At 63.0% G+C, this 12,824-nt stretch overlaps 2 protein-coding genes across 2 annotated transcripts; both read right to left on the reverse strand.

Moving 5' to 3' along the window:
* Nucleotides 1-420: 420 nt before the first annotated feature.
* UXT (ubiquitously expressed prefoldin like chaperone) lies at nucleotides 421-3,207 on the reverse strand. The gene is made up of 6 exons (XM_037411485.1): nucleotides 3,088-3,207; nucleotides 2,487-2,568; nucleotides 1,984-2,048; nucleotides 1,158-1,265; nucleotides 738-801; nucleotides 421-615 (listed from the first exon to the last, which is right to left on the reverse strand). Exons 1-6 carry the CDS (start codon nucleotides 3,183-3,185, stop codon nucleotides 562-564), a joined length of 471 nt encoding a protein of 156 aa, XP_037267382.1. The 5' UTR covers nucleotides 3,186-3,207; the 3' UTR covers nucleotides 421-561.
* A 1,451-nt stretch (nucleotides 3,208-4,658) lies between these two features.
* Nucleotides 4,659-12,791, reverse strand: SYN1 (synapsin I). The gene is made up of 12 exons (XM_037411615.1): nucleotides 11,387-12,791; nucleotides 10,953-11,010; nucleotides 10,404-10,486; nucleotides 9,739-9,892; nucleotides 9,152-9,241; nucleotides 8,777-8,839; nucleotides 7,601-7,669; nucleotides 6,954-7,056; nucleotides 6,730-6,867; nucleotides 6,469-6,532; nucleotides 5,165-5,918; nucleotides 4,659-5,050 (listed from the first exon to the last, which is right to left on the reverse strand). The coding sequence occupies exons 1-8, from the start codon at nucleotides 11,563-11,565 to the stop codon at nucleotides 7,009-7,011; spliced, it is 744 nt and encodes a 247-aa protein (XP_037267512.1). The 5' UTR covers nucleotides 11,566-12,791; the 3' UTR covers nucleotides 4,659-5,050; nucleotides 5,165-5,918; nucleotides 6,469-6,532; nucleotides 6,730-6,867; nucleotides 6,954-7,008.
* Nucleotides 12,792-12,824: the final 33 nt, after the last annotated feature.

The following is a 12,824-nucleotide window of genomic DNA, read 5'->3' on the forward strand; positions in this document are numbered from 1 at the left end:
GGTTACTCCATAGCTCTTCTGAGGTTACTCAGACATTGCTCTGAGATAGCCCACAGGTTACCCCAAAATTAGTGCTACTCTCACTGGTCACTCTAGGGTTACTGCAAGATTACTCCTGTGCCCCCACACACAGGAGCCTCCCTCACATGCGCTTTCCTCCAGATTTGCACATGCCTTACTCTGGGTTCAAAGGCACGTTACTCCAGGTTTACACTCACCTTACTCTGGAGTCACACACACATTACTCCAGGTTTTGACAACCCTTACTGTGGAGTTACACGTATGTTACTCCAGGTTTCGACAACTCTTACTCCATATTTACATGCACTTGCTCTGGATTTGGCTTACTACAGGTTTACACCATGCTTACTCAACCCTCAGGCACACGGCGCTCTTGGTTTAAACATACATCACTCCAGGTATACTCATGCATGCTTTTACTGCTGTCTTACATGTCTTTACTCGAGCTTTACATGGACATTTCTCCAGGCCTACACAGGCCTCACGCTGGGTGTACACATACTTTGCTCAGGACCCTCAGGGGTGACGTGCCTGAGGCTGTCAGGGGTCAGAGGTCGTTGGCGGGTCCTGGAGACCCTGGAGCTCCCGCAGGCCCTGGGGGGGGGGGGGGGGGGGGGGGACCAGTTTTATGGGGGAGCAGTGGGACCCCTCACCCTGCCCCAGAGGCCCCAGAGGCCCCAGCACCTGGGGGGACCCCAGGGTCCCAGGGGACCCACCTCCAGCACCAGCCGGATGTGCGCCCGGATCTTGGCCCCATCGCGTGTCAGGGATTCACTGAGCCTGTAGGAGAGAGGCGGGGCTTCAGGAATGGGTGGGGCTTCCTCGTGTGGGTGTGGCATTTGCAGGCACGGCCTGGACAGCCCCAGCGGGGGTGTGGGGGTGACAGCCTTATGTGGTCACAGGGAATGGTGGCAGGGGGTGTGTTCTATGGTGGTGGGGGCATGGCCTGCCCAATAGGGGCATGGCTTAACAGAGGCGTGGCCTCTGCAGGGGTGTGGCTTGCCCGGTCCTGCCATAGAGCCTCATGGGCAGGCCCTGGGAAGAGGGCGTGAGACTTAGCATAAATGGGAGGGGCCCTTGCCATTGGGGCGTGGTCACCTGGGGGGCGTGGCCAAGACCAAGGGGGCGTGTCTTACCGGTCAAGGAGTCGGCTGCGACGGTCAAGGTGGCGCAGGGCCTCTGGCAGCGTCAGCTCCGCAAAGAACCCATAGCCCAGAGCCACAAACACTCGTTGGGGGGATGGGCTGAGGGGACACAGAGGGTTACAGGGTCCATCTGGGTGGTTCCAGGGCAATTAGGGGTCTTGCAGGGGGTCCCAAGGCAGGAACTGGGGTCCCAGGTGGCTCCCAGGGGAGATACCAAAAATCCAGAGGGGTCCAGGGGGGTTATGGGGTCCATCTGGGGGGTCCCAGAGCGATTAGGGGTCCTGCAGAGGGTCCCAGGGCAGGTATTGGGGTCCCACGGGAGTTACTGGGAATCCAGGGTGGTCCAGGGGGGTTACAGGGTGCATCTGGGAGGTCTTACAGGGGGTCCCAACACAGGAATTGGGGTCTTAGGAGAGGTACTGGGGATCCAGGGTGGTCTACGGGGGTTACAGGATCCATCTGGGGGTGTCCCAGGGCAACTCAGAGTCCTGCAGGGGGTCCCAAGGCAGGTACTGGTGTCCCAGGGGGCCCCCAGGGGAGGTACTGGGGATTCAGGGGGGACCAGGGGAGTTGTGGGTTCACTTGGGAGGCCTTGGGGGGGGGGGGGGGGAGGGGGTGTTCCAGAGGGAATTTTCAGGTTTCTTGAGTGGGAATTTGGGCATCTAGAGGTGTTTTGGGGTGCTGGGGATGGGATCCTTGGGGGCTTCTGGGGTGTTTGAGGGAGTGTTGCGGGTCTTGGAGGAGTTTCAGGATGCCTGGGGAGGGGCTGTTGGGAATCCCGGGAGTTTTCCCAGTACCTCCCCCTCTCTCAACTCACACTTCTGCGGTGACGAAGAAGTTGCAGCCGAGGTCGACCTGGGTGTGCAGCGGAGCAGCTGCCTCCTGCGGGGACCCTTAGCACTCCCAAATCCCCCCCAGGGACCCCAAATACCCCCAAGATCCACCCACCCCCCCCAGTATCCCCCTAATATCCCCCCAAGACCCCCCTATAGCCCTTACACCCCCAAAATAGAGCCCAGGGACTTCCAAATCCCCTCCAGAGACCCCCAAGTCCACCCTTGAGCCCCCAAATCCCCCCAGATGCTCCAAGTTCCCCCCAGCGAACCCCAGATGCCACAGATCCCCCCCCAATATTCCCCAGGGACCCCAAAATACCCCCTTGCTCCCCCCAAATATACCCAGGGACACCAAAATACCCCTGTGCTGCCCCCAATGCCTCCTCTAAGTCCTGCCCCCTCCTCCCCCACGTTCACCAACACTGCCTAGGCCACGCCCCCATGCTCCGCCCCCTCAGGCCATGCCCCCGGAGGCCACACCCACCTGGAGGCGGGTAAGGGCGGTGCGCAGCTGCAGCACCTGGGCCTGCTGCTCGAAGACGCCATCCCGCTGCTCCTGCACCCGCCTGTGTGGGGCGCTGCTGGCCTCAGGGGCAAGGCCCAGGGCCAGGCTGGGGTGGGGAAGGGGGTGGGGCTAGGGGGCATAGGCGTGGCCAGGAAAAGGGCGTGGCCAGAACATGGGGGTGGGGTCATAATGGAGAGGGTGGGCAAATGGGGCGTGAGTGAGAGAAAGGGGCAGGGCCAGAGGCAGGGCAAGGGCAGGGGGCGTGGCCAGAACACGGGGTAGTGGGCGTGGTCGGCACGTGGGAGCGTGGTCGGCACGTGGGGCTCGGGGCTTGACAGGGGGTTGAGGTGAAGGGTGGGCACGCCCAAAGGAAAGGGGCGTGGCCATAGGGTGGGGTCGGGGCGGGGCGTGGCCAGCGATGGGGTGCAGTCGGGAGGCGTGGAGTGGGCGGGGCCAGCCTGGCCGTGGGGCGTGGCCGGACCTGGACCACAGGGCTGGGGCGGAACGGGGCCGATCCCGAGCGGGCGGGGCCAACAGGGGGCGGGGAAAGTATGGGGCGGGGCGCCCTGGCCACACCTACCGGAGGTCTCGGCGCAGCACGTCGCTGACGAAGGCCTCGTAGCGCTGCGCCTTCTCTGCCGCTGCCATTGCCGCGCTGACGTCATCACACCGCGACATGGCGCGGGGAAAGGGGTGGGGTCTGCCGTCACGCGTCATCGCCGGGCGTCGCCGGCGGCCGTTCTACGTCATCGCCGTGCGGCGCGACGGGAAGCGCGGCCCGGGGCTGCAGGGTCCGTAGGGCCCCGTGGGCGGTAGGGTCTGTACCTCCCCACCCCCCCCCCGCCGTGCGCTCTGCATATGCTCAGCTCTATAGCGCATTTAACCCCCCACAGTCCGTATAGAGTCCACAGCCCCTCCCAGGCACGTGGGACCTACATTCAACGCCCTCCTCAAGCTTACAAGTTCACACACCCTCCCCCGGCTTCTATAAGGTCCGTACCTGTGATAAAGGCAGTCATGACTCATATCAAAAATAGAGCGTAGTGTGCTAAGTGTAATTGTACTCTGTGTGTTATTGTTGAATTTAAATAAATCAAGTCCAAAATGGATTTATTAAATATTTATCAAGGTAGGAAAGCAAAAGCAGCGCTGGGCGGCCGGGGAGTCGCAGCTCTACCAAGGGATCGCAAATTCAAGCAAGCTGAGCAGTTCTTTTTATCTTCACCGAGGTCGCTTCTGACATCTTCGGTACGCCCCTTTGCTTCTTCTGTTACCGTGGTTTCTTGTCAAACAGGACGTTCCCATGTTTGGTGTAGCAAGATAACATTGTGGACACGTCTCTTCTTGTTAAACAGGAAGTTCTCCAGACCACCACAATGGGTTCGTTCCTCTTGCTTACCTCGTTTGATCAGCAGATTACCCTTAGCTACTTATTACACTGTGTAAATCTAAAACCTGTACCACAATTGTAATGAATGGGCGCGCTGCGTAGAAAAGCGCGCCAAAGGAGACAAAGACCCTGAGACTTTGAAAAGCGCGCCAAAGGAGAGCCAATAGGAAGAGAAGGCGTGCCCTAACGGCCCAATGGGGAAAGAGCGGGACGAACATCCGGCGAGAAGTGATTGGTCGAGATCCGGGCATAAAATACGCCGCTTTTAGGGCTCAGGTGCGCGCGTGGTGGAGCTAATTGAGTTCTCCGCGCACCCAGCGCTGTTTTTTGCTTATTGTTTCTCAACCGAAATTGATTGAACCTCAAATAAAATTGTTTAATTGTTATCGTTTATAACAATACCCCACCCCCCACAGGGTCTATATGCCTTCCCCAACCCCCGGTCTATAGACTATCCACAGATCTACTCTCTTCTATATGGTGTGTATCACTCCCAGCTCTTTAGAATCCGTAGTCCCTCCCAGATCTATATAGTCTATATGGTCACCCACAGATCTATAGGATCAGATCCCTACAGAGCAGATCTACAGGTCTGATCCCTACCTCCCTCAGGTCTATAGGGTCTGTAACCTTCCTCAGGCTCTACTGGGTCCATACCTGCTGCTCAGCCTGTACAGGCTCCATACCCCCCTCCAGATCTATAGGGTCCATCAGCCCTCACCACCTATAAGGTGTGTCCCCTCAAGCAGTGACACAGCAGCAGCAGCTCTGGGTCTTTATTTGCCCATCCCTTCAGGGGGAGGGGTTAATAAGGGGCGGGGCGTCATGGGGGCGGGGCTTACACACAGAGTCACTAGCACATACTGAACACCCCCTCCATTTCCGGGGGGGGGAGGGGGGGTGGGGGTGGGGCACGGCTTGCAGGTATGCAGAGGGCAGGGGGGGGGTTGCACATGGAGGGCCCATAAACCAGGGTTCCCCCCACTCAGGGGTGCCAGACGCCTGGTCCCCCTGGGTGCGGCTGTGGGGCCTGGATGCCAGGGTTCCCCCGATGTGGGGGGACGCCCAGGCCCCCCCTCAGTCAGCGAAGAGGCTGGCGAAGCTCTGCCGCAGGGAGCGGATGCTCTCAGGGCCCCCCTGCTCGGGGGCGGGGCTGGGGGGGGCAATGGGAGGGGTCGGGGGGGACCCGGCCATCCGGGCCCCCCCCAAGGGACCCAGGCGCCTGGGCCTCACAGAAGGGACCCAGGCGTCTGGGCCCCCGACTTACCTGGGGGGCTGGGCTCCGCTCGGTTTGGGTGCCAGGGTGGGTTTGGGGGCAAGGGGTGGGGCTTGGGGGCGGGGTTGACGTGTGGTGGGTGGGGCCTGTTGGCCTGGGGGGCGGGGCTGAGTGGCACTGGGTGGGGTTTGGGGGCGGGGCTGAGGTGACTGGGGGCGGGGCTGGGGCACTGAGGGTGATCTGGGCGGGCCCTGAGGGCGGGGCTGGGGAGAGGTGGGTGGACCCTGAGGGCGGGGCTGGGGAGAGGTGGGCGGACCCTGAGGGCGGGACTGGGGAGAGGTGGGCGGACCCTGAGGGCGGGGCTGGGGAGAGGTGGGCGGACCCTGAGGGCGGGGCTGGGGAGAGGTGGGTGGACCCTGAGGGCGGGGCTGGGGAGAGGTGGGTGGACCCTGAGGGCGGGGCTGGGGAGAGGAGGGTGGACCCTGAGGGCGGGGCTGGGGAGAGGTGGGTGGACCCTGAGGGCGGGGCTGGGTGCTTGGTGGGGTTGTCGGGCGGGCCTGGGCAGTGGTGGGTGTGGTCTGTGGGCGGGGCTGCAGAAAAGTGGATGGAGTTTGTGGGTGGGGCTGAGTAGAGGGGGGTGGAATCTGGGGGCGGGGCTGTTGGCCTGGCAGGCGGGGCTGGGTGGTGCCTCGAGTTGGGGTGGGGCCAGGTGAGACAGGGCGTGTTGGAGCCCCTCCTCCCGGTGGGCGGGGCTGCCCCTGCGGCGGGGGGCGGGGCTGGGAAGGGCCAGATGGCGGCGGAGCACCTGGGGAGGTGGGGAGAGAAACACCTCGGATGGGCAGGGCTGAGAAGGCGGGGCCAAGGGGTGCAGGGGATTCATTTGGGGCGGGGGGGGGTGCAGGGGTTTGTCTGCTAGCACTGGGAGGAGGGGCAGGTTAGAAAAGGGGCAATTTGGGGGAGTTATAGGGGCTGGGGGACTCCCCAGATTTTGGAGGGGGCATATTTTGCAGCCGCCCCATATAGAGAGGGCTCAAAGTTTTGGGAGTCTCCCTGATATTTAGGGGTTACCACATTTGGGGGTGGGGTTGGGGGGGGTCCCTGGCTGTTGGGAAGAATCTATATTTCGGGGGGGTGGGGGCGGGGAGGTGTCAGGTTGGGGAGGTATCCTGGTGTGGGGAGGTCCCAGGGTTTTGTGGGGCCCTCCACACTGGGTGGGGTCAGGCTGTTTTTGGGGGGTCCCCACATTTGAGAGGGCCCCACCGTTTTGGAGGTATCCTTCTTTTTTGGACAGGTCCCCAGGGTCTGGGGAGTCCCAGGGTTTGGGGGGGAAATCCCCATTTTGGGGTGTCACTCACCCTGGGGTGGGGTTCGCTGCTGTGGGGGGGTTCCTGGCCGGGAGGACCCCAATGTCACCGACATCTGTGGGGCAGAAAGAGGGGGAGGTTAAGACCCCATGGGAATCCCCAAAACTTGGGGGGCTCCTGGAGGACTATGGGGAGGCTCAAAGGGGGCTTTGTGGGACTTGGGGAGCTCTTGAAGGACTTGGGGGTCTCAGGGAGGGTCTGGACCCTGGGGGACCTGGGAGGGAGGGGGCCTCTACGGTGATAGGGTGTTACCTGTGGGTGTGGCCGTGCATGGGAGGGGCTCCGTGGGCGGGGCAGCTCCGCCCTCATTCGTGCCAGCACCAGCTCCACAATCCGCCCCCGATCCTCAGCTGCCCCTGGACCCACCAACGGCATCCAGGAACCCAGCACCTGCCAGGGCGGGTGGGTGGGGGTCAAGGTCAGGGGCGACCCGGGCCTCCAGGGGGGTCGGGGGCTCAAGGTCACCTGGTGCTGACCTGCAAGATGTGCTCCCGCCCGTCGGGCGCCTGCAGCACCTCCACCCCGCAGATGTCAACACCCCCGAAGAGGCGGGCACAGGCATCCACCCAGCCACGGTGCCTGCAGAGGGTGGGTGGGCGTGGCCTCGGGGGGACACGCCCATAGCCCAAGGCCTTGCACATGCAGGCACGCAGCCCCCTCCCACCCCACCCCCCTTAGGCACCACCCCCTTTGGGAACAGCACCACTCCCTGCATAGCCCTGCCCTACCCGCCCCACATCTGTGATAGCCACGCCTCCTCATCGAAACCACGCCCACATGACCACACCCTTTCTCCCTAGCTGACACCCTTCCTCACAGTGCTGGCTCTTCTGGACAGCCCCACCCCTCCCCGTGGCCACGCCCTTCATTAACCATGCCCTTCATTGACCACGCCCCTCCAGCAAAGCCACGCCTGTTTGGAACAGCCATGCCTCCACTGCCCCACCCCACCCGCATACCTGTAGCCCCACCCCTTTCCCCAGCCACACCCCTTACCTGGAACCCCACCCATTGCACCTCCTCCTAGCCCTGCCCCACCCTGTAGCCACACACACCCCCTGCAGCCACACCCTCCCCATAACCACGCCCCTGCGAGACAAGCCCCACCCTCCTTCCCACTCACCGAGGGCTGAGAGTGACCAGCTCCATCTGAGCCCCCTCCCCCATGGGGTCCCCAGCCACCAGTGGCCACCTGGGGGGGTGGGGATAGCGGGGTCACAGGGTCAGGGGGTTACTCGGTGTCCCCCGGTCTCTGCCACGTCCCCACACATTCATCTGATGTCACTGACATCGCCCCATGGCCCCCCAGGCCCCATGTCCTCATGTCCCCCCCGTGTCCTCACCATGACCCCTGTGGACCCTCCATGGCCCTGTGTCCCCCCATGGCCTCCCCTGGTCCCCATGGCCCTTTGTCTGCATGAGTCGTGTGTCCCCCCCCCAGTCCCCATGGCCCCATGTCCCCGCATGTGTGTGTGTCCCCCGTCCCCATGTCCCTGTATGTGTGTCCCCCCCAGTCCCCGTGGTGCCCCCCCAGTTCCCATGGCTCCCCCATGGCCCCACGTCTCTGCATGTCCCCCCAGTGTCCCCCCACCCCGCTCTGGCCCCTCACCGCAGCGCTCTGTACTCCTCCCCAATCCGCTGCACCCGCAGGCGCTGACTGCCCCCCAGGACCCCCTGGACCAGGGCCCCTGCCCGGGCCCCCCCCCATGGCCCCCACCACCGCCCCCAGCACCTCTGGCGTCCCCACACGCACCTGGGGGTTGGGAGACAGCATTAGACACCCCCCCCCACCCCCCCAGCCACCCTGCCCGGCCACCCCAGACCCCCCCCCCCCAGTCACAACCACCACACACCCCACCACCGGGCCACCCCTCCGTGGGGATTATCCTTCACACCTGGGGGTGGGGACACCGCCAAGCCACGCCCCCATGTGGGCCACCCCTATAGACAGACTGAGAAAGGCCATGCACCCTGCTGGCCACACCCCCTTATCCAGCCACGCCCCCAGAAGGGTCCAGCCTCCCCACCCCAGACATATGTGGGGGCGGGGACACTCCAGAGGCCACGCCCACTCGACACCACGCCCCTCCATCAAGTTCAGTGGGCCCCACCCACCTCAGACCATCAGCCCCACCCCCCCAGGGGTTAATCATGAGGGGGGCTCTGAAGGGGAGGGGGCGGGGCTCTGAAGGGGAGGGGGCGGGGCTCTGAAGGGGAGGGGGCGGGGCTCTGAAGGGGAGGGGGCGGGGCTCTGAAGGGGAGGGGGCGGGGCTCTGAAGGGGAGGGGGCGGGATCTCACCTTGCCCACCCCTGCGGGAGCGGGGCTGAACGTCACCATCATGGGGAAGGTGGGGGCTGTCAGCTGCAGGACCTCCCAGTTACACCAGTGCTCCCAGTTCCCTCCCAGGCCTCTCATTTCCCATCCAATCGCCCCCCTAGTGCCTCTCAATCCCCTCCCAGTGCCTCCCAGTGCCCTCCCAGTTTCCCACAGTTCCCCCCAGCCCCCTCCCAGTCTGACCCAGGGCCTCCCAGTGCCCCCAATCTGCTCCTATCCCCTCCCAGTACCTCCCCAGCTCCCCCCAGTCCACTTCCAGTTTCTTCCCAGTAAATCCCAGTGCCTCCCAGTCCACTCCAATCATCTCCCAGTTCCCTCTCAGTGCCTTCCAGTGCTCACCAGTCCACGGGGGTGGTTGCAGAAGCCCTGTGGGACCAGGGGAAAGGCCTCGGGGCCCAGTTCCCGCTGCAGCTGTGCCAACTTGGCAAACTGGGAACATTTGGAACGTCATGGGCCGGGGAGAGAGGAGGGTGACAGCCCTGCCCAGCACTCCCAGTCTGCCCCAGTATTCCTCCCCATGCCTCACAGTATCCTCCCGTTTATCCCAGTGCCTCCCATTACGACCCACAGGCACTCCCAGTGCCCCCCAGTAAAGCCCCATCCCTCCCAGTGCACCCAGTATCCCTCCCAGTGCCTCCCAATACGCTCCCATTCACCCATCAGTGTTCCCCCAGACACATCCCAGTTACCTCCCAGTTACCCCTCAGTGCCTCCCAGTGCCCCCAGCACCTCCTGCCATGTCCCCAGTTACCTCTCAGTCACCGCCCAGCACCCCCTCAGTCCCCGCGTTAGATCCCAGTCCCCCCAGTTGCCCCCCCATGTCCTCCCACTGGCCCCCCACTCCCTCCAAATGCCCACCCCAAAGCCCACTCAGCCCCCCCCCCAGTTGCCTCCCAGTCCCTCCCAGTGCCCCCCATCCCACGCACCAGGCAGGGGGGATGGGCGAAGGCGTAGAGGGCAGGGAGAGGGTCGGTGCTGGGGACCCCCCCCAGCTGCAATCCCACCAGCAGCCGCCGGGTGGCGCCTTCTGCCCCTCCTTCAGGGCATTCCCGCACCAGCACGAAGTCGGGGTGCACCCGCCTACACGGGGGGTCATGGGGCACCCCCAACCCCCCCAATATAAAGCACCCCAAAAAGTCCCACCTTGCACCCCAAAATCCCACCCTGCACCCTGAGATACAACCCTGGACCCCAAAATTCCCCCCTGCACCCCAACATACCACTCTGCACCCCGAAATTCAAAGCCGGATCTCAAAATCTAGTTCTGCACCCCCAAAAATCCCCTCCTGCAGCCCAAAACCCTGCCCTGCACCCCAAAATTCCACCCTTCAACCCCCAAAATCCCACTCCTGCACCCTGAAATCAAACCTCACACCCCCGAAATTCCACCCTACACCCCCAAAAATCCCCTCCTGCACCCCAAAACCTAAACCTGTATGCCAGAATTTACATCTGCACACCAAAATCCATCCCTGAACCCCAAAAGCTCTCCTATCTCCTCAATACTCCACCCAGCCCCCCCAAAATCCCCCTAGAACCCACGAAACACCCAAATGGAGGGTGTGCACCCCAAGAATGGGGGGGACCCCACCTTGTGCCCCCTCGGGGGGTGTCGATGGTGATGCTGAGGGCGCCATGGGTGGAGGCCACCAGGGAGAGCTCGGAAAACTGGGCCTGGGGGGACCCCAAAATCCAGGGGGACCCCCAAAATCTCCCAGGGATGACCAAAACCCTCCCTGTGGCCACCAAAACCCACCCTGAGACCCCTCAAACCCCCCGCTGAGCCACTCTGAACCCCCAAATTGGTTCAAGGAATGGAGGTTTAGGGGCTCCCCCAAAGTCAGAGAGGACCCCAAAATCCAGTGGGGACCCCAAACCCATCCCGAAGATCCCCAAAACCTCCCTGGGGGCCCCTCAAATCAGGAAGGACCCCAAAATCCAGTGGGGTCCCCAACCCCCCACAAGGATCCCCAAAACCTCCCTGGGGGGCCCCCAAATCAGCCTGAACCCCCAAAATGCAGCATCAGGCCCTATCGGCAGATCCCAGAACCAGCGGGGGGGGGGGCGCAGAATAAGGAAGGGCACCAAAATTGAAGAGGGGGCCCCCAAAATCGGGGGGGGGACCGACCCCAAAACTCACCTGTTCTACTCGCAGCTCCACATCCCCGTGAACCGATTTGCCCTTGAATAGCTTCACCCTGGGGGGGGGGGGGCAGGGAGTACCCCAAAACAAGTGGGCCTCAAAATGCCCTCCCCCAAGTGACACCCCCAAACTGCCCCACCAAAATCTGACACCCCCAAATTTACCCGCCAAAACCGAAGCCCACCTAATGCCCCCCCCAAATATGACATGCCCCAAATGACACCCCCCATCAGACCCCCCAAAACCTCACTCCCCTAAAATCTGATACCCCCAACCGCCCCTCCCAAGGTGCTCTCCCCCCTCCAGATCTGCACCCTCAAACCCACCCTCCCTGAGTGCCCCCCGCCCCCCCCCCAAGTCTCTTCCCCAGGTGCCCTCCAGGCCCGGGGGGAGGTTGGGGGTCCCAGGGGTTGGGGGTGCCCCATACGTACCAGTCGGTGCCAGGAGGGGAGATGACGAGCAGCAGTGGGGCCGGAGGGGGGGTCCGGGGGGGTTTCCACATCCCACCCACCCCCGGCCCCCCCCCAAGTCCTGGCCCCACCCCAGGGGGGTCCCCTCCCCCCCCCGCCAGGAAGTTCCCATCTGACAGCCGCCGGCGCAGGTACTCCATCCCCAGCTATAGGGGTCAGAGGCTATAGGGGCCCGCTATAGGGGGTGGGAGCTATAGGGGCATATAGGGACTTGCTATAGCGGTTAGGGGCTGTAGGGGCCTATATGGGGTAGAAGCTGGGGGGGGTGGTGGTGCTATAGGGGGTTGGATCTATAGGGGTTGGGGGCTATAGGGACCTATAGGAGAAGAGGGCTGGGGGGGAGCCTATAGGGGCCGGCTCTAAGGGTCAGGGGCTACAAGTGGTCGCCCTTGGGGGGGGTCAGAGTTATAGTGGTCAGGGGCTATAGGAGCCTGCTATAGGGGTAGGGAGCTCTAAGAGGTCACCTGCTAGGGAGCAGCGCTATAGCAGTCAGGGTCTATAAAAGCCCACTATAGGGAGCTATAGATGTCACCCTATAGGGGTTAGAGGTATGGGAGTTCCCCTATAGACAGCTACTAAGGGGGTCAGAGCTTACAGGGGAGTCAGCTGATAGGGGCCCACTAGCGGGGTGGCAGCCTATAGAGACTAGCTATAGGGTCTTATAGGGACCCGGGCTGCGAGGACCCAGCCCTACAGGTGTCTGCAGCTATAGGAGTTCAGCCTGCATGAAGGTGCCTATAAGCACCCCATACAGCGAATGGCATCCCTGGGGCTATAGGAGGAGGCCCTATAGGGGAAGGAGCTGTAGAAGCAGAAAACCCTATAGGAAGGGGGTCTATAGGGGGCGAAAGGCTGGGAGGCGGTACGCCTGCCTTACGGGAAAATTCTGTAGGAGAAGTGAGCTATAGAAGAAGGTTCTGTAGGGGATGGGGGTCTATAGGGGAGAGGAGCTATGGGGGAAGGAGAGCTATAGGGGAAGGGACCCCAGGAAAAGCTGCCCTATAGAGGAAGGGAGCTGGCGGGGGGCTGCCCCATGGCCGGGCCCTACAGGGGAAAGTGGGGGCTATAGGGGATGCAAGAGTTCGAGGAAAAAGGGCTACAGGGGACGGGGAAGATATAGGAGGCAGAAAAGCTATAGGGGATGGGGGTCTATAAGGGAAGGGAGCTATAGGGGGTGCAAAAGCTATAGGGGAAGGGAGCTATAGGGGGTGCAAAAGCTATAGGGGAAGGGGAGCTATAGGAGAAGGGGGCAGAGCCGCTATAGGGGGCAGGGGGCTGCAGTGGAAGGACGGCCCTGCCGGGAGCCCTATAGGAGCCCCTATAGCATCCCCCGGACGGCAGCGTCCCGCCCCGCCCAACCCCCGCCCTCGCGCTCACATCCGGCCCCGCCCCCTCTCCC

This window comes from Falco rusticolus, chromosome 18 (assembly GCF_015220075.1).
Source record: "Falco rusticolus isolate bFalRus1 chromosome 18, bFalRus1.pri, whole genome shotgun sequence".
In the NCBI taxonomy this organism is placed as follows: domain Eukaryota; kingdom Metazoa; phylum Chordata; class Aves; order Falconiformes; family Falconidae; genus Falco; species Falco rusticolus.

Excerpts from the sequence above, each read along its gene's own strand:
- UXT (XM_037411485.1), bottom strand. The coding sequence starts at position 3,185 with ATGTCGCGGTGTGATGACGTCAGCGCGGCAATGGCAGCGGCAGAGAAG. Across the intron at positions 2,569-3,087 it reads GTGCTGCGCCGAGACCTCCG|GCGGGTGCAGGAGCAGCGGG; the intron begins GTAGGTGTGGCC and ends CGCCCCACACAG. Across the intron at positions 616-737 it reads ACATCCGGCTGGTGCTGGAG|GGCCTGCGGGAGCTCCAGGG; the intron begins GTGGGTCCCCTG and ends CCCCCCCCCCAG.
- SYN1 (XM_037411615.1), bottom strand. The coding sequence starts at position 11,565 with ATGGAGTACCTGCGCCGGCGGCTGTCAGATGGGAACTTCCTGGCGGGG. Across the intron at positions 9,893-10,403 it reads ACCCCCCGAGGGGGCACAAG|GCGGGTGCACCCCGACTTCG; the intron begins GTGGGGTCCCCC and ends CCCCCCGTGTAG. Across the intron at positions 7,670-8,776 it reads CTCCCGCAGGGGTGGGCAAG|GTGGCCACTGGTGGCTGGGG; the intron begins GTGAGATCCCGC and ends CCACCCCCCCAG.